We start from the raw sequence: 25,838 nt of genomic DNA, 5'->3' as shown, positions 1-25,838 counted from the left end.
GTAGATAGAGTGTTTGCCTGCGGACTGAAAGGTCCCAGGTTCGATTCCGGTCAAGGGCATGTATCTTGGTTGTGGGCACATCCCCAGTAGGGGGTGTGCAAGAGGCAGCTGGTCGATGTTTCTCTCTCATTGTTGTTTCTAGCTCTCTATTCCTCTCTCTTCCTCTCTGTTAAAAATCAATAAAATATATTTTAAAAACACACAAATAAAACAGCTATAAATAAGTACATCGCAATAATAACCCTAAATGGATAGAAGATGGCGCCTTAGCTAAACACACCTAATCTGCTGCTGTGCAAAACAATTTCAAAACTACAACTAAAAGACAAAACGTCTATCACCCAGAACCACGGGAAAGCTGGCTGAGTGGAATCTCTACAACTAGACTGAAAGAGAAAGGAGCATTCAAGGCACAAGTGCTGAAAAACTGAGGTACAGGGGCGCCAGCGCGATATGGGCTAACGGCGGACATTGCTTTCTTCAACCTGAAGAGAGACATGCTCCCAATCCCTCTGAAATCCATTTTCTGGAAAGAAGCTGGACTGTGTGCCATTGGGTTGGAAAGTGAGAGTGGCTTGCTTGCAGAGCTGTGCGTAAAAATAATTGTTTGCTGTGCAGGGGCATGATACACGGGGAGACGCAGGGGCCCAGTCAGAGAGGCAGAGAAGGCTGACTGGCAGCCATCACTGTTTGCCATGCCATAGCCTAGTGACGCCCTGAGACTCCGCCCCGCACAATCTACAAACACACCCAAGCTCCTTGGGCTATCAATGTATCAAATGTATCAAATGTAAATGAACACAATGTTTAAAGATAGCTGCTGGTTGGAATTGGATTACCTGTTCTGGGTGGGAATGGCATGTCCTCCTCTTTCTCCATTAAAATTAAGGTGTTAGCTTTAAAATCTCTTTTTGGCAAGAGACCTTAAACTTTCAGAACTTTAAATTTTTCAGGTAGCAAATCAATTACTTCACATTTTCTCAAATCAATAATACCTCCACATGCCCAAGGATACACTTCAAACAAAAGACACATCCAAATAAATCAACCAACCTCATCCAGACCCCACACAAGGCACTCACAGATCAACACCCCAACGCTATAATAACTCAACACATCCAGATCTAAGCCTTCATCACTTGATTCAGCAGACCCTCAAGTTCCCCCAAAAGTTTCAAGCCATGTCTGAGAAGCAGCTCTGGGGCATGGGCAGGCGAGGAGTGAGCTGTTCTGGGCCTGGCTGTTCCAGGCCTGGCCACTGTTGCTCCAGGCCCGGCTTCTTCGGGCCTGGCTGCTCCGGGCCCAGCCGCTCTGGGCCAGGCCTGGGGCTGTGGTACATTTACACCATGGAATACTATCCAGCAGTAAAAAAAGGAAACCTCTTACTCTTTGAGACAGCATGGAGGGACCTGGAGAGTATCATGCTGAGTGAAATGAGTCAGTCAGAGAAAGACAAGTGTCATATGATTGCACTCACATGTGGCATCTAAGTAACAAACTGATGAATGGAGTGGATCCAGAGACATGGAAGCATGGAACAGAGTGTGGCATCTCAGAGGGAAGGTGGGTGCAGGTGGGTGGGCAGGAGGTAATCAACCAAAGACCTGTATGCATGTATGTATAAGCCATGGACCAGGATGGTTAAGGCCTGGGGCAGGGGAGGGGGCCGGGCTGGGGGAGGTCAGTGGGGGAAAAGGAGACATATGTAATACTTTCAATAATAAAGCCGAGACCGGTTTGGCTCAGTGGATAGAGTGTCGGCCTGCGGACTGAAGGGTCCCGGGTTCGATTCCAGTCAAGGGCATGTACCTTGGTTGCGGGCACATCCCCAGTAGGGGGTGTGCAAGAGGCAGCTGGTCGATGTTTCTCTCTCATCGACGTTTCTAACTCTCTATCCCTCTCAATTCCTCTCTGTGTAAAATCAATAAAATATATATTTAAAAAATAATAATAATAAAGATTTATATAAATAAATGTGTTTATAACAGCAAGTTTGTAAATATGTAAATTAAAGAAAGAAAGAAAAAGAAAGGACTCCTAGCCCAATAAAAAGACAACTAGCCTGGCTGGTGTGGCTCAGTGAGGTCACAGTTTGATTCCCAGTCAGGGCACATGTCCAGGTTGCAGGCTTGATCCCGAGTATGAGGCATGCAGGAGCAGCCGATCAATGATTTTCTCTCATCATTGATGTTTCTAACTCATCCTCTCTTTTTCTCTCTGAAATCAATAAAAAATATGTTTTTAAAAGAAGACAATTAGCAGTCCAATAAAAAACTGACAAACAACGTGAACAGACAGTTTACAAAGAGAATGTGCAAGTGGCCAGTAAGCATCAGCACTTACAGGAAAATGCAAATTACAGCCACCATGAGGTAACAGTTCACACCCCTGGAAGGCTGAGTAGAAGTGAACAAACAAGCCACCACTTGGGGAGGGTGTGCTGTGACTTTCATGCATTGAGGTGCAGATGCTGAATGGTTTCACACACGCAGAACAGCTGGGCAGTGTTTATAAAGTTAAGCACACGCTGACCACATGACCCAGCAACTCAGCTCCTGGCAATTTACCCCAAACATGCATCCCCACAGGGAATTGTTCATACCGTCTTAATCCATCGTCACCAAACTCTGGGATCAACTCAAATGTCCACCAACAGGTGACTGGATAAACAAGTGGTGGCGTGGTCATCGATGGTCAGATAGAAGGGAATGGCTTACATACATGCAAACCATGCAAACCTCAAAAACATGCTGACAGAAAGGAGCCAGACAGAAAAGAGCATGGACCCTACTTTCACACAAAATACGAGAGCAGGAAAAACCGCTTCATGGTGACAAAGAGTAGGACGCGGAGGCCAGGCGCCCAGGGCGTGCGTGGGCAGGCGGATGGAAAAGTTCTCCCTGACAGTGGTGCTGGGCACACACCGTATGGATTTATCACAATTCATGGGCTGTAAAGGGTGGAATTTATTGTACGTATATTACACCTCAGTGAAGTTCATATTAACAAACCAGTCCTAGCCAGTTTGGCTCAGTAGATAGAGTGTCGGCCTGTGGACTGAAGGGTCATGGGTTTGATTCTGGTCAGGGCACATGGGTTGCGGGCTCAATCCCTAGTAGGGGGCATGCAGGAGGCAGCTGATCACTGATTCTCTCTCATCGTTGATCTTTCTGTCTCTCTCTCCCTCTCCTTTCCTCTCTGAAATCATAAAGATATATTTTTTAAAAAGAAATAAATAAATCAGAACAGCCCTGGCCGGTGTGGTCAGTTTGCTGACCTCCCTGCACTGCAAGGTTGTGGGTGCGATTCCCCATCAGGGCACATGCCTGGGTTGCTGGTTCATCCCCACTGGAGCATGTATGGGAGGCAACTGGCCCATGTATTATATATCTCTCATATCGCTGTTTCCCTCTCCCTTCCTCCCTTCCTAAAAATCAATTAAAAACAAACACCCCTCGATCTCTTAGGGCTGTAGACCCTCAGCTCCGGATCACACTCACCAGGCTCTGGGCCCTGCTCTGCCCTCTATGTGCTGTGTGACCTGAACAGCTCCCTTCATCTCGTGCATCAGACGCCTCCTTTGCAAAATAGGAATAATAAGAATATCTACCTCAGAGAATCATGTTAAGGATTGAAAGAATGATTAACACAGTGACTAACATAGTAGGACTCAGGAAATGTTAGCTATTGATATATAGATGTATATATTTGCACATATATATTTGTAAAATATATACAGGGTGGGGCAAAAGTAGGTTTATAGTTCTGAATATGCAAATCATAGTTTATTCCTGTATTATTATTTATTAATTATTGTATTATTTCTTTTTAAAAATAAATCTTTATTGTTCAGATTATTACAATTGTTTCTCTTCCCCCCCCCCCCATAGCTCCCCTCCACCTGGTCCCCATTCCACCCTCTGCCCTTACTTCCTCGCTCCTCCTCCTCCCCCCCCTCCCGTCCTCATCCATAGGTGTATGATTTTTGTCCAGTCTCTTCCCGTACCCCCCCAGACACCCCTTTCCCCCTGAGAATTATCAATCCCCTCCCATTCTATGCGCCTCATTCTATTATATTCACCATGTATTATTTTCTATACAAACAACTGTAAACCTACTTTTGTCCCATCCTGTATATATTTCAATTTCTCCCCAAATGTATAATGAATATGAACTATTATAGGAAAAAAGGCTAGAAGGAAACACACATACTAAGAGTGACTATTATCTGGATCGAAATTGGGGCTGATTTAAATTTTGTCATTAAAAATTCTGGAATAAGCATACATACATCTTATAATCAGAAAGGAGATTATAAAAGGTAAAAGCTATAGGCTGACACAGGTCCCAGGACACTCACTGAAGCATAGTTTGGTTGCAGTGGCTGCTGTGACAGCACCACATTCGTGCTGTTCCTCCTTGTGATGGAACAGGGGCAGCCGGCAAAGTGATTGAAGTTGGACACATGTTTGCTAAGTGACATAAATGAGGCCAGTGGGTGGAGAATGCTACCACTTGTGCAATGAGGGCGAAGAGACTGTACATGGGTGCGTTTAATCTGTAAACTCATCCGTGTACAGAAGGTTCTTTTGAAAGATACACAAGAAATGAAGACATAGGTAGCAGTAGTTTACTCTCATAAAGTAGGACTTTCTTTTGCATATATATAATATCATTTTAAAATTTATTTTGAAATAAAAATGCTGTAATTATAGTATAAACATTTTTTTCTACCCTGGAAAAAATGGCTTAGGGGGTCAGTTAGTGGTTAGAGTGTTGACCTGCGCACTGAAGGGCCTCGGGTTCCATTCCTGTCAAGAGCACTTGCCTGGGTTGCAGTTTCAATCCCTTTCTGGAGTGGAGGCCCATGCAGGAGGCAACCAATCAACATCCATCTCTCTCTCTCTCTCTCTCTCTCTCTCTCTCTCTCTCTCTCTCTCTCTCTCCACCCTCTCTCCCTCTCTCTCTCTCCCTCTTTTTTTTTTTTCTTTTTTTTTTTTCTTTTTTTTTCCCAAAATCAATGGAAAAAGTATCCTCCAGTGAGGATTAACAAAAACCCAAATTTCCCCCTAAATCCATTGAGAATAACATGAACAGGCTTTCTGATAATATTCAAAGGCTTTATAGTGTATTTTTTTACAAATAAGAACATTCTCCCTCATGTCTACTGTGAGGCAATGGTGAAAATCAGGAAATCAATATGATGAGTCATCGAATCCGAGGACCGAAACCACCTTTATCAGTTGTGCTGATAACTGTACTTTATGCTGCATACTTTTGAAATTTGTATCATATGCACAAATTACTTTACAAAAATTAAAAATATATTTATAATACTTCACAAATAAAAAAAAAAGTAAAAACTAAGTTATTGGAAACATCCTGGAGGACCAGGGGATTTCAGACTTTGTCAGGTTTTCCACAGGAAGAGGTGACCCCTTGTGAAAAGCTTACAGAAATGGAGCCATTTTTTATTTTTATTTTTGTCAATAAAAGCTTTAGGAATAGCTTCACATATACTTTTTTAAAAATCCTCTCCTGAAGATATGCTTAGAGAGAGGTGGGAGCGGGGAAGAGAGAGAAACATCAATGTGAGAGAGAAACAAATCAGTTGCCTTTGTACATGCCCAAACTAGGGACCAGAGAGCAACCTGGGCATGTGCCCTGACTGGGAATCAAACTGGCAACCTTTCGCTGGGCACTTCACATGTGCATTTACAATCAAGTTGATAATAAGTTAGTAAATTGTGATAACGCAAATATGAGTTCATTCAAAATTCTTTTTAAAAAATCTCAATGCAGACGTTGATAGTGACTCTTGTGATGACAGATGTGTTTGTCCTGGAACTCATGAAGATAATTACATTGCTTTATGGTCTGTATTGCTCCAGATCGTGGGCTATGGCTTGCTGTGGGGATACTGTGTCAGACAGATACAGTGTGAGACAAGTGGCTAACGACAAGATCTCCCAACTCCTCCACAGCGGTTTTTTGGTGTGTGTATGGGTGTGTGTTTTAAAGTTTTTTGTGTTGCTTTTTTGTTTTTTTTTAGGGGGGGAGGGAGAGGAAGAGAGATGGAAACATTGATGAAAGAGGAACAGTGTAGCGTGTCCCTTATGGTGGATTGAGCCTGAACCTATGTGCCCTATCCAGGAATCCAACCAGTGACTTCTTGTGTGCGGGGTGACGCTCAGTCCAGTGAGCCATATGGGTCAGGCCTTATGATTTTTTATTATTTTAAAGAGCGAATGCAAGTTCCCCCGTTATTTCACAGTAACTGGCTATGTCAGGAGTGCCCCATCAGGGACAATGCCATGCTGCTGGTGCAGGAAACAAGTATGTTTTGTTACCAAAACTCTGGTTCTTCTGTATCTTTTTGGGTATTTCTTATAATACCTTTACATTTACAACCTGGAAGAGTACATAAACCAAGAAACAGAAAAATTCATTGGTGCCAGGGGTAGCCCTGATATAGAAATTGGAGTCTGTTCATTTTCAATAACCTACTTTTGCCCCACCCTGAATATATTTCAATTTCGATGAGCTTCAATGAACTTATCCTCCCCCTACCCCCAGTGGAGCCGTTTTAAAGTGGAGCGGGAGCGGGGACCGGTTTGGCTCAATGGATAGAGCGTCGGCTTGGGGACTGAAGGGTCCCGGGTTCGATTCCGGTCAAGGGCATGTACGTTGGTTACGGGCATATCCCCGGTAGGGGGTGTGCAAGAGGCAGCTGATCGATGACTCTCTCATCGATGTTTCTAACTCTCTATCTCTCTCCCTTCCTCTCTGTATAAAATCAATAAAATATATTTAATAAATAAATAAATAAATAAATAAATAAATAAAGTGGAGCGGGAGCAGTCCTGACAGAGGAACTGCCTTGCCGGCTTACTCCCTGAACCTGGGAAATGTTTGAACAGGCAGAACAACCTTTGGACTAGGCCAAACCCACGTTGTCTTACAAACACTCATTTGGAAAGCTAACAGGAAAGCAGACATCCTGATAGTACGGGCGTTCTTTATAATCAGTAACTACCATGGGTGGACAGCTGAGGGGTAACTTAGCTTGCTAGCACCATGGAAATGCCTTTCTTCCATTCATATAATTATTTCCTTTCCTTTTTCTCATAAAAACCCCTTGCCTTCACTCTAAAACCAGGACTCCATTTGGGTTTCTAAGCAAATCTCCCAATTGTCATTCTGTGATCTCAAACGTTTATTGCCTTTCATTTTCACCTTTTTTAATGTTTTATTTTTTGGTTAACAACCTCATTCTTCGGCCCATCCAGAGAGGTACTCTCCAGGGCCGCGCATGGGGTGGGCCCACGGGACAGAAAAATCCGGCTCTAAGAAGTGTCAGGTCCCGCAGCCGGGCCAGGTCTCCCACCACCCAGCCCTGGGGTTCAGGGTGAGTCAGGAACCAGCCTGCAGGCTCCCCCTGGGCTCCTTGGGGCCCTGAGGTTCCTATGGGAGCACAGCCCGCGGGCTCTGCGCCCGGGCCCACCGGCTCCGCTGGAGCCGAGCTACGGACGATGGCAACGGGCGGAGCTCCGGCGGGAACTACCTTCACTCTCGGACCCTGGTTGCACCTTTCCCAGGCCTGGCTTCTCTCCATATCTCTGCTTCCGCCACAGAAACAAAAAGGAAAGAGAGAAAAGAAGCCGGAGGCCGCGCTGGCAGCGGCCACCGAGAGGGAGAGGCGTGTCAGGCGAGCGGCTCCTGCCCGCGGCCCGGACACCGCGCCTTTTCCAGCCCGGGCCGCCCGCCGCCGAGGCTCCGGGCACCGGCCGCCGGGGCCCCGGGCACAGGCCGCCCGCCGCCGAGGCTCCGGGCACCGGCCGCCGGGGCCCCGGGCACAGGCCGCCCGCCGCCGAGGCTCCGGGCACAGGCCGCCGAGGCTCCGGGCACAGGCCGCCGGGGCCCCGGGCACAGGCCGCCCGCCGCCGAGGCTCCGGGCACAGGCCGCCGGGGCCCCGGGCACAGGGCGCTCGCTCCCCGCGGCGCTCCCGGGCCGGGGTGGTGACTCGGGGACGCCCTGACACTGGATAATCAGCCCGTTGGCCGCGGGGTGAGCTGGGCTTCGGCCCCAGCACACGCTCCCTTTCCCGCCCAGAACCTCTGGGGGGAGCGAGGGGAGAGGACGGCGTGGGGCGCCGCCCGCGGGGCTCCTGCCTTCCTCCGGTCCGTCAGCCCGGGGGCGGCAGAGGGCAGGCCGGCCCTCCCCCCCACCCCGTCTCCGGCACCAGAGGCCCGGGGAGCACCGAGGGGGCAGAGGGTGGGTACGGGACCCAGAGTGCGTGCTGCCCCTCCCGGGGTGGGGTCTCCGCCGGACAGGCGGGGGTCTCTGCCCTGTCTGCACAGGGGCAGCTCCTTAGGTCCAAGAGGGGGCACCGCGGGGGGCTTCGTCCTCACAACCCCTCCGCCTCACAGCTGCCCCTGCGGCTCCGCGCTGTGCGGCCCAGACCCGCGAGCCCGCCCCGCAGCCCGGACCCGCCCCGGCGACCAGAGGCACCGCCTCCCGGAGCCGCCCCGCCCCCCCCGCCCGCCCGGAAGGAAGGAGACGCGGACACGCGGTGCGGGCGCCCAGCGGGCTCAGACTTTATTGCCTCCGGGCCGGGCCCGGCTCAGAAGACCCTCGCCGACTGCAGCTCCAGGTCGCCGCCCACCTCCAGCAGCCGCACGCGCGCCGGCGGGATGCGGTAGCGGAAGAGGTGGAACTCCTCGTCGCCCGCCACGGCCTGCGGGGCGGAGGCGCGGGCTCAGGGCCGGGCCGCGGGCTCCCCCGCCCCCTCCCGCGCCGGCCACCCCCTTCTGGCTCGCTTTGCCCGGCCCCGCACACCCTGTCCCGCTGGCGCCCGGAGCTGGCACCGCGGAGGGGCGGGGACGGGGGCGGCTGCCAGCTCTGCCCAGCCTTTGCTGCCCCCTCCGCCACGCCTTGCGGGCCTCCCCCACCCGCAGGAGGGATGTGGGTCCCGGCGCCACCCCGCGGCAGGGACACACCTTGAACCCCTCCTCCGTGGCGATGAGGAGCACCTCGAAGGGCTGCCCACGCTGGAAGGGAAGGCCGCGGCCGCGCTCCTCCTGGCCCCAGCCCCCGCGCTCCTTGGTGTTGAAGACCACCGTGGACTCGTCCATCCGGGGGTTGAAGTGCAGCGCAGCCTCGGCGCCCTCCTCCTCCCCGCACAGCAGGTTCACGTGAAACCTGGGGAGGGGGTGCGGGTGGGGGGTAGATGTCACCAGCCATGAAGCACCCAGACCAAGGCCAAGGCCAATGAGTTAAGACTCACCATAGAACAAACCCAGGTTTGCAGGGACCTGAGTCTGTCACACCCAAGAGAGACCGCTGTGGACTGGAGCAGGGAACCCCGAGGCAGGCAGGCCAGACCCTTACTGCACACACATCACCAGCAGGCTGTGCCTGCGCTGCCCTCCTTCCCGCAGAGTCTGGGAGGTTGTTGGCAAGGAGTCGTGATGCTGATGGCCAGGTGCTCAGACTCCCAGCATGCCCCCTGTTGCCATGGGTCCCAGAAAGACAGGCGTTCCCACACCCAGGAAGACATACATTGATCTCTCAGGCTCTCACATGCCCAGGACGCGTCAAATCACAGGACATACTTCCACAGTTCCTAGTGGAAATCCTAGAACTGTAGGCAAGAAGCCTGAAATGGTCTTGGAACCCACAGATTCTTAGGGACCCAGCTCCCAAATCAGCGGACACATTTGTGGGAACACCAGATTTCAAAAGGTTGGCAATGGCCTGGATTCCAAACCCTGGTGGGCAAAGGTGGCTCTGGGGCCCTCACAGTCAGTCAGCTGGGCTGAGACCTCCACGCACCCCCACCCCTTACCTCTGGAAACTGGGTCACTCTGGAGTCTCACCTGCGAGCCTTGTCGGGCACAACACCACGGATTCTAATCACGTTGCCCACTCTGACACCCTCGGGCAGCGAGGTCTTGTGTGGCACGTTCTGCAAGAGTCCAAATGGGAGGGGATGAGGGAACCAAGGGACCAAGGGGTGAGACAGGCGGGTCAGCCCAGGGAGAAAACCACCAGGACCCAGACCAGCACCATCAGAGGAGAAAGGCACAGAGAAGCAGAGGCAGACACAGGCAGGAGTTGTGAAGGGAAGCACTGAGGATGAACAGAAAAGCGTTCAGGCAGACAAGCCAAGGGGACATGGAGCATCGGGATGGGGGGGGGGGGGGGGTTTCACGCAAAAGGCAGCCCGGGCAGGAGACTTCAGCCAGGCCCCAGCCCCTCCCCTAGGCTGGGGCAACCTTGGGTCCAAGGCCCCCCAACCCTCAGACGCTAGGACACTCACGGAGCTCCCTGCCATGGCTGGGTCGGTGGGACAGGCAATGGTGGTGTCAGGTATGGCTGCTGGGACCTTAAGTTGAAAGCGGGTGTGGCTGGGCCTGGTGACTCACCCGTCTTTCCAAATCCACCACCCACACCTGGCACAGACCCTGGCCCTGGGGCCAGGGTGGCCCAGCTCCCTCCTCCGGGAGCCTCTCCCCCTTCCCTCCATCCAGGCCCATTTCCAGCCTCCATAGCCCAACACTAGAGAGAGCCAGGCTAGGACGGGAGGGGGGGGGGGGGAGTGCGGAAAGGTGGCTCTGAAGTCCAGGCATGGGAAGGGGGGAAGGGGGGACTAGGCAGAAACCCCTCCTACAGCCTAGCAGCCCTCCTCTGCGCCTTCACCCCTCGCAGGGAAGAGGCTGCTCCAGAACGGAGAATGGAAACTTTGGGTGGAAACCAGACTCAGCACCTGCCCACACCTGCCCCCACTCTGCCCAGGCCTCCCCGCCCCTCACCACAGCCACACAGGAGTCACCCAGGTGCTGGTGGAGCACGTGCCTTGGGGACAGAGGATGGGCAACTGCTCTTAGGTGGAGGCGCCAAGCTCCCCGTTCGGTGGTGGAGAAAGCGCAGGCTTGGGGATGGGGGGGGGCAGCCTCTCGGCCAAGGCCTCCCAGGCGGGAAGGGCCCTCCCTGCCTGAGCTGGAGTCCAGGCTGTGTGCCACGGGCAGGTCATCAGACTGTAAACATCGAGGACAGTGGGGTTGAGGCTAGAGTACCAACTGCTGGGGGTGGAGAGAGCCCCAGTGATGGACTCCATGGCTCTTACCAACGAGGTGGCCATGTCTGTCCCAGTCTGTGCTACTGTATCCCAATGACACCCCCTCTCCCAGGTGCCTCACGTGGGTGCCCACTCCTCCACAGGCTGCCGACCTGCAGGTCCCAGCTTGACCCTGGCGTTGGGCCAGATGAGTTCAGTCTGCTATCAGCTTGCTTTCTGCTTTATTTCTGATGGCTCAGATGTGCGTGCCCTGGATGATCCTTATTCATTGGTGGAGGCTATCTTCACATCAGGGCTGGGGACACATTTTCCAGAGCACGGTTTTTCATCTCAGGGTGTTTAGTGCACAGGAAGACCACCAGGGCTGCTTCGGTTCGTAAATACCTCCCCAGCCACAGTAGAGCATTTCCTGTCTGGTTCTCTCCATACTCGGTCCCTGGAGTAGCACAGCCACAAGCCGAAAGCAAAACGGTGTCTGCCACGGCCTGGGGTGGGTGGGGAGCTGTTAGCTCGGCAGAGAGGCAACCAGCTGGAGATGCTCGGTGGGATGGGTGCAGAACAATAGGAAAGTACTGAATCGCACAGAGCCAGCCTTAGCCCATTCAAACATGGTTACAAGGTGAATATTCTGTTACTTATATTTTAGCACAATAAAAACTATTTAAAAAAGACATTGGCCCCACCCCCAAGGAAAGACCAATTCATAAATCATTAGCTCAGAAGTATTCCTCTAATTCCACCGCAAGGTCACATACTCATGGGCTTTCCCCTTTTCCCGATCTGTAACCCTCCAATGAGTGGTCTGCGATCCTGACACCACTCAGCGGTTCTCCCCAGGGAACCCCCTCCTGGCCTTGCTGGGTGAAGTACCTTTCAGTAGGTCCCACCCCTGGACAGACACCACTTCCCTGCTCAGGGCTGGGCACCCCCTCTCCTGCTTCCCTCCACACCCGGAGGGTCAGCCTGCTCCTCACCTGCTCCTCTGACACCCCAGCTGGATGCAGCCCACTCTGGCCCCATGGCCTCCGCCCCAAGGAGGCAGCCATGCTCACCCACCTGCAGGCTGTAGGACCCAAGAGTCCAGCAGAGGAAGGAAAGGAAGATGAACAACAGGTATTCACAACCACAGCATGGAACTTACAAGAATTCATTATGACTTGGAGACTTTTTTGGATAATGGAAATACTTCAGATTTAATCTAAAGCAAAATTCCCATGCAGCCTAAAATACTGTATGTTAAGAGAGTATAACAAAATAAGTCTATCAGCCGAAATCAATTTGGATCAATGGATAGAACCTTGGCCTGCGGACTCAAGGGTCCCAGGTTCAATTCTGGGCCTGGCTGCTCCGGGCCTGGCAGCTCCTGGGAGGTAGGCCTCTTTTTGTCCTCATCTTACAATGAGAAAACAGAGGCATAGGAAGTTGGAGTAACTTCTCTGGGAAAGTGGGAGAGTTTGGATTTGAAGCGAGGCATTTGATTTCCAAAGCCGGGACTCTTCACTGCTCTCCACTCGGGACAATTCTTATCGTTCTCCCCTGTTCCTTCACAGAGTTGGTTCATTCTCATCATCCCCCCACCCCCACCCCCCGCCCTGGCTCATCTCATTGTCCTCTGTTCCTTCCCCAAGTTCTTTTTCCCAAGACCACATCTACCTTTGCTTTTCCAGAGCAGTCTAACATTTAATGCCTGACAAGGCATCTTTCCTAACAAACTTCACCCCCTCTGACCATGTGCTGACCCCATGGCACCTGTGGACAACACTTTGTAATGTTATCACACTGGGCTTACACATTACCTTGAATTCCAACACTTTTATCATTCAAAGGTCACATGTATGTAGGGCAGCCCAGCCATTCTGGGGTGGAGCTAAGAGCCCAGAAGAAAAGGGAGAAAAATGTAGCCCCCGAATAGGTTGTCAATGTTAATGGGCTGAATCTCTTTGGTCGTACACATAAGCCATACTGCCTACTGAGCTCAAGGAACAATTATTTACAGGAACTGGCAGACTATGGCCCACCACTTCTTTGTCATAAAGTTTTTTTTAGAACTCAGCCATACTCATTCACTTATATTGTCTACGACTGCTCTTACACCAAAGTACAGTTGAATAGCTATGAGAGGGACTGTTTGGCTCTTAAAGCCTAAAATATTCATGATCTGATTTGTTGTACAGGAAAAAAAATTGTCAGTCGCTGATTTAGAAAATAATCTGTTAGAAGAAAGATCAACATTAAATTACAGCTTAAGTGGATGAAAAGAAAAGAAAAAAAAAAGGTTCCCAGGTTTGATTCTGCTCAAGGGCACATCCCCAGTAGGGGATGTGCAGGAAGCGGCTGATTGATGTTTCTCTGTCATTGATGTTTCTAACTCTATCTCTCTCCCTTCCTCTCTGTAAAAAATCAATAAAATATATTTTTTTAAAAATAAGTCTATCAAACAAAAAAACACACAACAGAAAACGGTTACTTGGCATTGGTACAACTTCCTATATTTATAAATAGAACTTAAGGGTTCCTCATTAAAAAAAAAACACCAAACATCAGATTTTAGAATATTGGTGTGTTTTTAATTTTGAAGTTCATTTACGAACCGAAGCAGCCCTGGTGGTCTTCCTGTGCACTAAACACCCTGAGATGAAAAACCGTGCTCTGGAAAATGTGTCCCCAGCCCTGATGTGAAGATAGCCTCCACCAATGAATAAGGATCATCCAGGGCACGCACATCTGAGCCATCAGAAATAAAGCAGAAAGCAAGCTGATAGCAGACTGAACTCATCTGGCCCAACGCCAGGGTCAAGCTGGGACCTGCAGGTCGGCAGCCTGTGGAGGAGTGGGCACCCACGTGAGGCACCTGGGAGAGGGGGTGTCATTGGGATACAGTAGCACAGACTGGGACAGACATGGCCACCTCGTTGGTAAGAGCCATGGAGTCCATCACTGGGGCTCTCTCCACCCCCAGCAGTTGGTACTCTAGCCTCAACCCCACTGTCCTCGATGTTTACAGTCTGATGACCTGCCCGTGGCACACAGCCTGGACTCCAGCTCAGGCAGGGAGGGCCCTTCCCGCCTGGGAGGCCTTGGCCGAGAGGCTGCCCCCCCCCATCCCCAAGCCTGCGCTTTCTCCACCACCGAACGGGGAGCTTGGCGCCTCCACCTAAGAGCAGTTGCCCATCCTCTGTCCCCAAGGCACGTGCTCCACCAGCACCTGGGTGACTCCTGTGTGGCTGTGGTGAGGGGCGGGGAGGCCTGGGCAGAGTGGGGGCAGGTGTGGGCAGGTGCTGAGTCTGGTTTCCACCCAGTTTCCATTCTCCGTTCTGGAGCAGCCTCTTCCCTGCGAGGGGTGAAGGCGCAGAGGAGGGCTGCTAGGCTGTAGGAGGGGTTTCTGCCTAGTCCCCCCTTCCCCCCTTCCCATGCCTGGACTTCAGAGCCACCTTTCCGCACTCCCCCCCCCCCCCCTCCCGTCCTAGCCTGGCTCTCTCTAGTGTTGGGCTATGGAGGCTGGAAATGGGCCTGGATGGAGGGAAGGGGGAGAGGCTCCCGGAGGAGGGAGCTGGGCCACCCTGGCCCCAGGGCCAGGGTCTGTGCCAGGTGTGGGTGGTGGATTTGGAAAGACGGGTGAGTCACCAGGCCCAGCCACACCCGCTTTCAACTTAAGGTCCCAGCAGCCATACCTGACACCACCATTGCCTGTCCCACCGACCCAGCCATGGCAGGGAGCTCCGTGAGTGTCCTAGCGTCTGAGGGTTGGGGGGCCTTGGACCCAAGGTTGCCCCAGCCTAGGGGAGGGGCTGGGGCCTGGCTGAAGTCTCCTGCCCGGGCTGCCTTTTGCGTGAAACCCCACCCCCCCCGCCCCCATCCCGATGCTCCATGTCCCCTTGGCTTGTCTGCCTGAACGCTTTTCTGTTCATCCTCAGTGCTTCCCTTCACAACTCCTGCCTGTGTCTGCCTCTGCTTCTCTGTGCCTTTCTCCTCTGATGGTGCTGGTCTGGGTCCTGGTGGTTTTCTCCCTGGGCTGACCCGCCTGTCTCACCCCTTGGTCCCTTGGTTCCCTCATCCCCTCCCATTTGGACTCTTGCAGAACGTGCCACACAAGACCTCGCTGCCCGAGGGTGTCAGAGTGGGCAACGTGATTAGAATCCGTGGTGTTGTGCCCGACAAGGCTCGCAGGTGAGACTCCAGAGTGACCCAGTTTCCAGAGGTAAGGGGTGGGGGTGCGTGGAGGTCTCAGCCCAGCTGACTGACTGTGAGGGCCCCAGAGCCACCTTTGCCCACCAGGGTTTGGAATCCAGGCCATTGCCAACCTTTTGAAATCTGGTGTTCCCACAAATGTGTCCGCTGATTTGGGAGCTGGGTCCCTAAGAATCTGTGGGTTCCAAGACCATTTCAGGCTTCTTGCCTACAGTTCTAGGATTTCCACTAGGAACTGTGGAAGTATGTCCTGTGATTTGACGCGTCCTGGGCATGTGAGAGCCTGAGAGATCAATGTATGTCTTCCTGGGTGTGGGAACGCCTGTCTTTCTGGGACCCATGGCAACAGGGGGCATGCTGGGAGTCTGAGCACCTGGCCATCAGCATCACGACTCCTTGCCAACAACCTCCCAGACTCTGCGGGAAGGAGGGCAGCGCAGGCACAGCCTGCTGGTGATGTGTGTGCAGTAAGGGTCTGGCCTGCCTGCCTCGGGGTTCCCTGCTCCAGTCCACAGCGGTCTCTCTTGGGTGTGACAGACTCAGGTCCCTGCAAACCTGGGTTTGTTCTATGGTGAGTCTTAACTCATTGGCCTTGGCCTTGGTCTGGGTGCTTCATGGCTGGTGACATCTACCCCCCACCCGCACCCCCTCCCCAGGTTTCACGTGAACCTGCTGTGCGGGGAGGAGGAGGGCGCCGAGGCTGCGCTGCACTTCAACCCCCGGATGGACGAGTCCACGGTGGTCTTCAACACCAAGGAGCGCGGGGGCTGGGGCCAGGAGGAGCGCGGCCGCGGCCTTCCCTTCCAGCGTGGGCAGCCCTTCGAGGTGCTCCTCATCGCCACGGAGGAGGGGTTCAAGGTGTGTCCCTGCCGCGGGGTGGCGCCGGGACCCACATCCCTCCTGCGGGTGGGGGAGGCCCGCAAGGCGTGGCGGAGGGGGCAGCAAAGGCTGGGCAGAGCTGGCAGCCGCCCCCGTCCCCGCCCCTCCGCGGTGCCAGCTCCGGGCGCCAGCGGGACAGGGTGTGCGGGGCCGGGCAAAGCGAGCCAGAAGGGGGTGGCCGGCGCGGGAGGGGGCGGGGGAGCCCGCGGCCCGGCCCTGAGCCCGCGCCTCCGCCCCGCAGGCCGTGGCGGGCGACGAGGAGTTCCACCTCTTCCGCTACCGCATCCCGCCGGCGCGCGTGCGGCTGCTGGAGGTGGGCGGCGACCTGGAGCTGCAGTCGGCGAGGGTCTTCTGAGCCGGGCCCGGCCCGGAGGCAATAAAGTCTGAGCCCGCTGGGCGCCCGCACCGCGTGTCCGCGTCTCCTTCCTTCCGGGCGGGCGGGGGGGGCGGGGCGGCTCCGGGAGGCGGTGCCTCTGGTCGCCGGGGCGGGTCCGGGCTGCGGGGCGGGCTCGCGGGGCTGCCCGGACTTAGTAAAACCACACGCTGGGTCCCTGAATACCGGACGGGGAGACGGTACGTGAAACTATCAGCCCCGCTCCACCCTCCGGCCCCGCCTCTGGGTGCTTCCCGGCCTCTCGGCGCTGGAGGCACCGGGCGGGGCGGGCGGGAGGCAGGGGCGTCGCCGCCCCCGATCTGGAGGATCCCCTCCCGCGAGCGCCGCGGGGAAGACGCGTCCTGAGCGGCGGTGCCCCGGGAGGGGCGGGGACGCAATGGGCGGAGTTCCTGGTCCCGGGGCTGAGGGGGCGGCGGCTCAGACCACATTTCTTCCTCGGTTCCCGCACGCGGCTCTGCAGGGGAAGGGAAGCGTTTGCTCCGCCCACCCCAGACCACCGAGGGGGAGATTATCTGGGGCGGGGGTGGGGGTGGCGGGGGGAGGAGGCTAAGTAAGGGGAGGGTCGTTGGGTAACCACCAAATGGCCTTTAGCATGGGGGTAGCCGGCACCACTCAGCGTCCTGGGGCCCCCGGACCTCCCAGAGGCTGTCCGATGGGCTGTGGATGGAACCGGCCGGTGACGGGGTGCGAGGGTGGGGAATCTGGGAGCCTTGGGAAGCTGGCGACTTGTCATCCCCATGGACATTAGAATCTTTTTGTTTATTTGTATTTTTATTGATTTCAGAGAGGAAAGGAAAGAGAGAGAGAGAGAGAGAGAGAGAGAGAGAGAGAGAGAGAGAGAGAGAGAGAGAGACATCAATGATAACAGAATCATTGATTGGCTGCCTGGTCCCCTACTGGGAATAGAGTCCCTAACCCCGGGCACGAGCCCTGACCAGAATGGAACCGGAACCCTTCATTCCGCAGGCTGAGGCTCTATCCACTGAGCAAACCGGCCAGGGCCATCTTAGCTGTCTTCAGGAGCCTGTTTTACCTGGGTTTCCCTGCGGAGGAGGGCAAATCCTGTGCGACCCCAAGCCAGCGGCTGGAGTCCTGCTAGGACCGGAGCTTTTTATGCACTTTGCGAGCCTCCACCTGCATCGCCTCCCTTCTGAGTATGTTTGTGGGCGGGCCGTTGGATTGAGGGTCCCCTAGTTCAGTAGGAAACCTGGAAAGTCTGGCATTCACTGGTACTCAGGAATCATAGTTACATGGATTAATTTTTAGTTTGTGTCATGTAATTTTTGAACATTGAAATAAATTTGTAAAAGTAACATCCATATGGTACAAATTTCAGATAGTGATTAGGTAGTGACCTATGTGTTAATTTCCCATTTTTCACCGCTGTTTTACTGTGTATATATAGTGCAGAATATTATTATTTTTCTTTTGAGTTGTTAGCCCTTTATTAGCAATTAAAATAGAAGGTATCCAGTGCACAACAAGGTAGTAACCTACCTAATGAAATATGCAAATTAACCATCACTCTGCTACACTCACAAGCCACGCCCACCAGCCAATCAGAGCGAGTATGTAAATAAACCTATCTAAGATGGCTGCAGCCACAGAGAGCAGGAGGGAGGTTTAGGTTTCCCAGGCAATGGAAGAAGCCAAACTTTCCGCCTGCCCTAGCAGGCCTAAGCCTCCACTCAAGGCTATTTTTCAATTATAGAAGGTAAACAAATCCAAACAGAAATGGCAGCAACCATGAAGCAAGCAGAAGGCTTGGCTCCGCTGCAGGCTACAAAGTTTCAATTGTAGAAGGTAAATAAATTCCAGATACCAGGGCCTCTGCTTGGGTCACCAAGGGGCGTGGCTGGCCTGCAAACCACCATAGGTCCCTCACTCAGGCTGTCCCACGCCCCAAGGGAACCCCCACCCTGATTCAGGACACCCTTCAGTGCAAACCAGCTGGCCCCCACCCATGCACCAGGCCTCTATCCTATCTAATAAAAGGGTAATATGCAGATTGACCATCACTCCAACACACAAGATGGCTGCCCCCCTATGGTCAAAGATCCTGCCCCTATGTGGACACAAGATGGCCAGCAGGGGAGGGCAGTTGGGAGGCACCAGGCCTGCAAGGGAGGGCAGTTGAGAGGGACCAGGCAAGCAGGGGAGGGCAGTTGGAGGCGATCAACCCTGCAAGGGAGAGCAATTAGGGGTGACCAGGCTGGCAGGCAGAAACAGTTAGGGGCAATCAGGAAGGCAGGCAGGCGAGCAGTTGGGAGCCAGCAGTCCTTGATTGTGAGAGAGATGTCCAACTGCCTGTTTAGACCCGATCGGACATCCCTCGAGGGGTCCCACATTGAAGAGGGTGCAGGTTAGGCTGAGGGACACCTCTCCTCCATGCACAAATTTCATGCACTGGGCCTCTAGTTGACTATAACTGGAGATTTATTATATTTTAATAATATAATAAATGACTTATAGGGCAAGCTCTAGAGGTTCGGCCCTTTGACTAGAATGTGACGGGGCTCCGTGATGCTAAACAGAGATCTTCAGGGAATCGTTTTTAAAGAGGATGCGATTTGGGAATAAAACTGCATTTAACATCTTTGGCCCCTCATGCCTCTGCATAGAATCTTGAAAAACTAGAGGAATTTTATTTACCAATTAGATATTATTGTTCCATCTTCACATCTCAAGGACGATTTAACTGTCAAGTATCAGCATGCTTAATCCAATTTTAAAAATCAACACTAGAGTCAGAAGGGTGGAGAAACCAAGATGGCGGCTTGGGTAAATGCCTAGCTGCAGCCTCGCACAACAATTTCAAAAAAATACATCTAAAACACAAAATGGACATTATCCAGAACTACAGGAAAGTTGACTGACTTTCTACAACTAGAAGGAAAAAGAAAACCAGAAGGAAAATCAGAGGAGCTATAAAAGCCCAAGGTACAGAGACACGGTGTGTGCATGGGGAGAGTACTGAGCCGGAGAGGAGGGGGTGGCTAAGTGCCTGCCTGGCGTTCCCTAGTGGGAAGGAGTTAAAGGCTCCGGACAGTGCTGAGCTCCAGTTCCGACTGCACTGAACCCCAGTTCTAGACCAGACCCTGGGGACCCAGGCTCATATGGAGGGAATCTGGGCTGAAAGGGGAGTGGGGAAAAGGCAGAGTCCTGAGGTGCGCATGTTGCGTGCAGAGGATGGACTGTTGACTGTGCCACTGGTTTGCCCTAGCAGGAAGGAGACAAAAGCTCCAGACTGCACTGAACCCTACTTCCAACTGCACTGAACCCCAGTTCTGGCTCATTGGGGGAGAAATTAGACTGTCTGGTAGTGGGCGAAACTCGAGGGCACCTTTCTCTCAGAGGTGCTTGCAGCGAGTACTGAAGGACACTGAGTAACACTGAGACTTAGGAACCTCATAGGGCGGGGCCTGTCAGAAAGCCAAGGCTGTAGGCTCCACCCTGAAACTCCACCCCATCCAAGCAGAGCACAGAGGCTTTTGCAATTTTCCAAGTCTAGTCAGATAAGGCTGCCTCTGTCATAGACACAGCTGGTCCTCACAGCCAATTCAGGGAAGCTGTGAAAATGCTGAGACAAGGAAACAGATCACAAACGAAAGAAATGGAGGACAACAAGCAACTGGATATAGAGTTCAAAACCACGGTTATAATGTTTTTCAAGTATTTCCTAGAAAAGGCCGATAAGATAAATGAGACTATGAGGATATGATAAGGGATCAACTAGAAATAAAAGGGATCAACTAGAAATAAAGAATACATGGTCTGAAATAAAAAAAAAATTATACAGAGTCCTAAAAACAGAATGGAAGATCGCAATAATCAAGTCAAAGATTTGGAACATAAAGAGCCAGAAGACACTCCTCCGCAGAAGCAAGAAGACAAGAGAATCCAGAAAGTTGAAGATAATGTAAGAAACCTCTGGGACAACTTTAAGCGAACCAAGATCAGAATTATGGGAGTCCCAGAAGATGAGAGAGAGCAAGATACCGAAAACATACTGAAAGAAATAGTGACAGAAAACTTCCCCCACCTGGTGAAAGAATTAGACTTACAAGTCCAGGAAGTGCACAGAACTCCAAACAAAGAGGACCACACCAAGACACATCATAATTAAAATTCCAAGAGCAGCCGAAGCCGGTTTGGCTCAGTGGATAGAGCGTCAGTCTGCGGACTGAAAGGTCCCAGGTTCGATTCCGGTCAAGGGCATGTACCTTGGTTGTGGGCACATCCCCGGTAGGGGTTGTGCAAGAGGCAGCTGGTCGATGTTTCTCTCTCATCAACATTTCTAGCTCTCTATCTCTCTCCCTTTATCTCTGTTAAAAATCAATAAAATATATTTTAAAAATAAAAATAAAATTCCAAGAGCAAAAGACAAAGAGAATATTAAAAGCAGCAAGAGCAAAGCAGGTAGTTATCTATAAATGAGCACCCATATGACTGTCAGCTGATTTCTCTACAGAAACCAGGTAGGCCAGACGGGAATGGCAAGAAATAGTCAAGATGATGAATAACAAGAACCTACAGCCAAAGATAATCTATTCAGCAAAGCTATCACTCAGAATCGAAGGCCAGATAAAAAGCTTCACAAATTAAAAAAAAGCTAAAGGAGTTCATCACCACCAAACCAGAATTATATGAATTGCTGAAGGGAAAGAAAATAAAGATAAAAATTATGAACAACAAATATGTAACTATCAACAAGTGAATCTAAAAACCAAGGGAATTTAAAAATCTGATGAACAATATTAACTGTTGAATTTAATAGAATCAGAGGTATGGAAGGGGAGTGAACTGACGATTCTTGGGGAAAAGGGGAGAGGGGGATGTGGGAAGAGACTGAACATAAACTGTGCACCTATGGATGAGGACAATGGGGTTGGGGAAAGGGCAGAAGGTGGGGTGGGAACCTGGTGGAGGGGAGCAATGGTGGGGGGAAAAAGAGGAACATTTGTAATAATATGAACAATAAATATTTATTTTAAAAAACAAAAAATACAAATGAGTTATAGATTCAATTTCATTATTAAAAAGCTCCCACCTTTTGAGTTTTTGTATAATTTGTAAAACTATTTTGAAAGCAGAGTAAGTCGCAGAATGAAAATTCAGGGTATAGTAAATACAGGTTATTTTTTTTAAAACTGCCACAACTGGGCCATTGCCATTTAAAAAATATGTTTTTAATTGTTTTTTTAAAATTACTTTATTGGGGGTGAGGGCATATGTGAGGAGGGGTTTGGGATGGGAATGGGGGGATGAGGACAATTATGTGATACCATAATCAATAAAAAAATTACTTTATTTTCTATTATACTTTGCATTCAACACTATTTTATTTTTATTATTTTTTTTACTGTGTGCCACATAGCCATTTTATTTATTTATTTATTTATTTTATTATTTTTTTAAAATCAATCTTTATTGTTCATATTATTACAAAGGTTCCTCATTTCTTCCCCCCTCCACCAGGTTCCCACCCCACCCTCCGCCTCCTTCACTTCCCCCATTGTCCTCATTCATAGGTGCACAGTTCAGTCTCTTCCTCCCTCCCTTTTCCCAATAGTAAATCCCTTTTCAGATAGTAAATCAGTTACTTAGCATTTTCTCATATCAATAATACCTCCACATGCCCAAAGATACACTTCACACAAAAGACATTTCCAAATAGGTCAACCAACCTCATCCAGGCCCTGCACAGGCACTCACAGATCAACACCCAAGCGCTATAATAACTCAACATATCCAGATCTAAGCCTTCATCACTTGATTCAGCAGACCCTCAAGTTCCCGCAAAAGTTTCCAGCCATGTCTGAGGGCAGCCTTGGGGCGGGGGCAGGCAAGGAGCGAGCTGTTCCGGGCCTGGCTGCTCCGGGCCTGGCCTCTGTTGCTCTGGTCCGCTCCACAACCAGCTGCTCCGGGTCTGGCCACTGCCGGTCCCGACCTGGTTGCTCCGGGCTTGGCTGCTGCTGCTCCAGGCCTGGCCACACCCAACCCGCCTGCTCTGGGCCCGGCAGCTGCTGCTTCGGGCCTGGCCACACCTGACCCGGCTGCTCTGGGCCCGGCTGCCCCGGGCCCGGCCGCTCTGAGCCTGGCCGCTCTCTGCCTGGATGTTCTGGGCTTGGCTACTGCTGTTCTGGGCCTGGCTGCTCCCGACCAGCTGCTCTGGGCCCGGCTTCTCCGGGCCCGGCCACTCCGGGTCTGGGTTCAACACTATTTTAAAAATACATTTTTTATTGATTTTTAGAGGGAGAAGGATAGAGAGATAGAAACACCGATGACAGAGGAACATCATCAATTGGCTGTCTGCTACATGCATCCCTACTGGGAATGGAGCCCACAAGCTGGGAATGTACCCTGACTTGGAATCAAACTGACTAACTTTTGGTTTCTGGGTCAACACTCAATTGCTGAGCCAGCTGGGCACATTGCCATTTTAAAAAAGTAAAAATATTCCATGCCAGCCTTCCTTTCCTTGCCCTAAACTATAAAGTATTTTTTTTATTGGTTTGAAGTAAAGGAAGGACTATTAGAAAAGAAGAAAGTTCTATTGGTTTAAGGTTTCAGAATCCTCCAGACCAGGACCAGAATCTTGGTAAGGGTTAGGCTGAGACCTGGAACCCTACAAGTATGTGCAGGTGGCATCCCTGAGGAATCTGCTTCAGGGAATGTGAGTGCTCCAGCAGCATAGCTCACCAAACCATCTTGCCAGTTTCCACACTGACTGGCCGGGCACAATTCAGAAGAAAAAGCTCATCTTCATTCCATTCTTTTGGAGCTCTGTGAGAACCTTCAACAGCACCCAATGGGATGTCTTCATATAGTTTTACGGTATTTCTTCAAGTAATTGCTAAAAGATACAGGGTCTAATTGTTTATTGTATTCATATCCATTGTATGTAGATGTTCAATGACTCTATAAGTCTCCTTCTGGGATTCATCATAATAACTGTAATGGAAACTCTGACTCAAATGGTAGAAATCAGAAGAAACCACAAAGAGATTACCAGGATCCACTAGGTATTTACTGAAGAGTTTCCAAGTTCCATCCTTTTGACTCACTCAGAGCTCCAACCAGGATATAAATAATGGTAAACTCATCCTTATAGCTTTTCATGGCTTTAGCTATGTAAGGCAAATGCATTTCAACACATTTTTTCCTTCATCTATCTGCAGAGACATGTGTTCAAATATTCCTGTCTTCCATAGTTCCCCATAAAAAAATATATATATTAGAGGCTTGGTGCACAAAATTTGTGCACGGGGGGTGGGGGTGGGGGGGTCGGTCCCCTCAGCCCAGCCTGTATCCTCTCAAATCTGGGACCCCTCGGGGGGTTTCCAACTGCTGGTTAGAAATTGGGCCCAAACTGGCAGTCGGACATCTCTCTCACTATCGGTACCACTGGCTCCTAACCACTCACCTGCCTACCTGCCTGATCACCCCTAACTGCGCCCCCTGCTGACCTGGTTGCCACCAACTGCATCCCCTCCCCCAATCGGCCTGGTTGCCGCTTACTGCCCCCCCGTTGATCTGGTCACCTCTCACTGCCCCCCTCTGCCAGCCTGGTTGCCCCTCACTGCCCCCATCACCACCCTGGTTGTCTCAACTGCCCCCCTGCAGGCCTGATTGCCCCACGCAGCCTGTTCAGTTGTTCGTTCAGTTGCAATGGTCCCTTAGGCTTTTATAGATATAGATTTTAATGGAAGACAAACTTCATTTTTTTTATTGATTTTTTTGGAGAGAGAGAGAAAAAAGGAGGGAAACATCAACCAGTGACCTCCTGTATGGAACCTGACCAGGAACCAAACCCGCAACCTGGAATCAAATCAGCAACCTTTTGGTGTACTGGAGGAAGTTCAACCAACTGAGGCACACTGGCCAAGGCTAGATCTTTATTTATTGATTTATTTTATATTTTATTACTAGAGTCCAAAATTCATGCATGGGGTGGGAGGGGTGTGTGTCCCTCAGCCTAACCTGCACCCTCTCCAATCTGGGACCCCTCAAGGGATGTCTGACTGCCCGTTTAGGCTCGATCCCGATGTGTGATGGGATTGGGCTAAATGGGCAGTCAGACATCCCTCTCACAATACAGGACTGTGATTTCCAACCACTCGCCTGCCTGCCTGCCTGAATGCCCCTAACTGCTTCTGCCTGCCAGCTTGATCACCCCCTAACCATTCCCCTGCCAGCCTGATTGCCCCTAACTGCTCTCCCTTGCTGGCCTGGTCACCCCTAACTTCCCTCCCTTGCCAGCCTGATTGCCCCTAACTTCCCTCCCTGCAGGCCTGGTTACCCCAAATTGCCCTCCCCTGCAGGCCTGGTCCCCCAACTGCCCTCCCCTGCAAGCCTGGTCAACCCTAACTGCTCTCCCTTGCTGGCCTGGTCACCCCTAACTGCCCTCCCCTGTAGGCCTGGTCCCTCCCAACTGCCCACCCCTGCAGGTCTGGTCCCCCGCAACTGCCCTCCCCTGCTGGCCATCTTGTCTCGGCCATCTTGTGTCCACATGGGGGCGGCCCTCTTGTTGGAGTGACAGTCAATTTGCATATTACCTCTTTATTATATAGGATTTTTTAGAGAGAGAGAGAGGAAGAGGGGGAGGGAGAGAAAGAGAGACATAAATTTTGTTCCACTTATTTATGCATTCATTGGTTGATTCTTGACCAGAATCGAGCCTATAATCTTGTTTTATCTAGTGGATGCTCTAACTAACTGAGCTTTCTGGCCAGGTCTCTGTAAATCTTTTTGTCGATATGAAGGTCATATAGAGGTGCTCTATATTGGAAAGTACATATGGAGAGAGGATCACAAGACGAGAAGGACTGAGGATGCAAATTCTCTGAGTAATAGATGGATCCACTTGTTTATAAGCATGTCAAACAAATTTTGCAAAGTCTAGGATATGTAGTCAACATGCAATAATCAATTGCATTTTCCTATATTTATAATGAATAACTTGAAAATGAGATTAAGAAAACAATGTCCATATATAATAGCATCAAAAAGAATAAACTTGCATATAAGCATAAACAATGGACACAAAACTCTGGAGAGGGAGGGCATATATGGGAGTGGGGGGGGATTGGTAAGATATATACATATATATATATATATTAAATATATTTTATTGATTTTGTACAGAGAGGAAGGGATAGAGATAGAGAGTTAGAAACATCGATGAGAGAGAGTCATCGATCAGCTGCCTCTTGCACACCCCCTACTGGGGATATGCCTGCAACCAATGTACATGCCCTTGACCGGAATCGAACCCGGGACCCTTCAGTCCCCAA

At 51.3% G+C, this 25,838-nt stretch overlaps 2 protein-coding genes and 1 pseudogene across 3 annotated transcripts; 1 reads left to right on the top strand and 2 right to left on the bottom strand.

Moving 5' to 3' along the window:
• Positions 1 to 8,574: 8,574 nt before the first annotated feature.
• Positions 8,575 to 11,446, bottom strand: LOC311610266 (galectin-7-like). The gene is made up of 5 exons (XM_084861328.1): positions 11,130 to 11,446; positions 10,323 to 10,388; positions 9,880 to 9,968; positions 9,001 to 9,202; positions 8,575 to 8,738 (listed from the first exon to the last, which is right to left on the bottom strand). Exons 1-5 carry the CDS (start codon positions 11,142 to 11,144, stop codon positions 8,625 to 8,627), a joined length of 486 nt encoding a protein of 161 aa, XP_084717454.1. The 5' UTR covers positions 11,145 to 11,446; the 3' UTR covers positions 8,575 to 8,624.
• Positions 11,447 to 13,666: 2,220 nt separating this feature from the next.
• Positions 13,667 to 16,553, top strand: LGALS7 (galectin 7). Its single transcript, XM_084905111.1, has 5 exons — positions 13,667 to 13,996; positions 14,737 to 14,802; positions 15,160 to 15,248; positions 15,926 to 16,127; positions 16,390 to 16,553. Exons 1-5 carry the CDS (start codon positions 13,982 to 13,984, stop codon positions 16,501 to 16,503), a joined length of 486 nt encoding a protein of 161 aa, XP_084761237.1. The 5' UTR covers positions 13,667 to 13,981; the 3' UTR covers positions 16,504 to 16,553.
• A 6,550-nt stretch (positions 16,554 to 23,103) lies between these two features.
• Positions 23,104 to 25,417, bottom strand: LOC311633860 (protein MEMO1-like; annotated as a pseudogene). The gene is made up of 2 exons: positions 25,290 to 25,417; positions 23,104 to 23,768 (listed from the first exon to the last, which is right to left on the bottom strand). The product of its transcript is annotated as a protein MEMO1-like (transcript).
• Positions 25,418 to 25,838: the final 421 nt, after the last annotated feature.

The sequence above is a fragment of the Pipistrellus hanaki genome (genome assembly GCF_964339955.1).
Source record: "Pipistrellus hanaki genome assembly, chromosome: 15".
Classification (NCBI taxonomy): Eukaryota; Metazoa; Chordata; class Mammalia; order Chiroptera; family Vespertilionidae; genus Pipistrellus; species Pipistrellus hanaki.
Note: the sequence above shows the minus strand (reverse complement) of the source record. Positions and strands in the feature narration are given on the sequence as shown.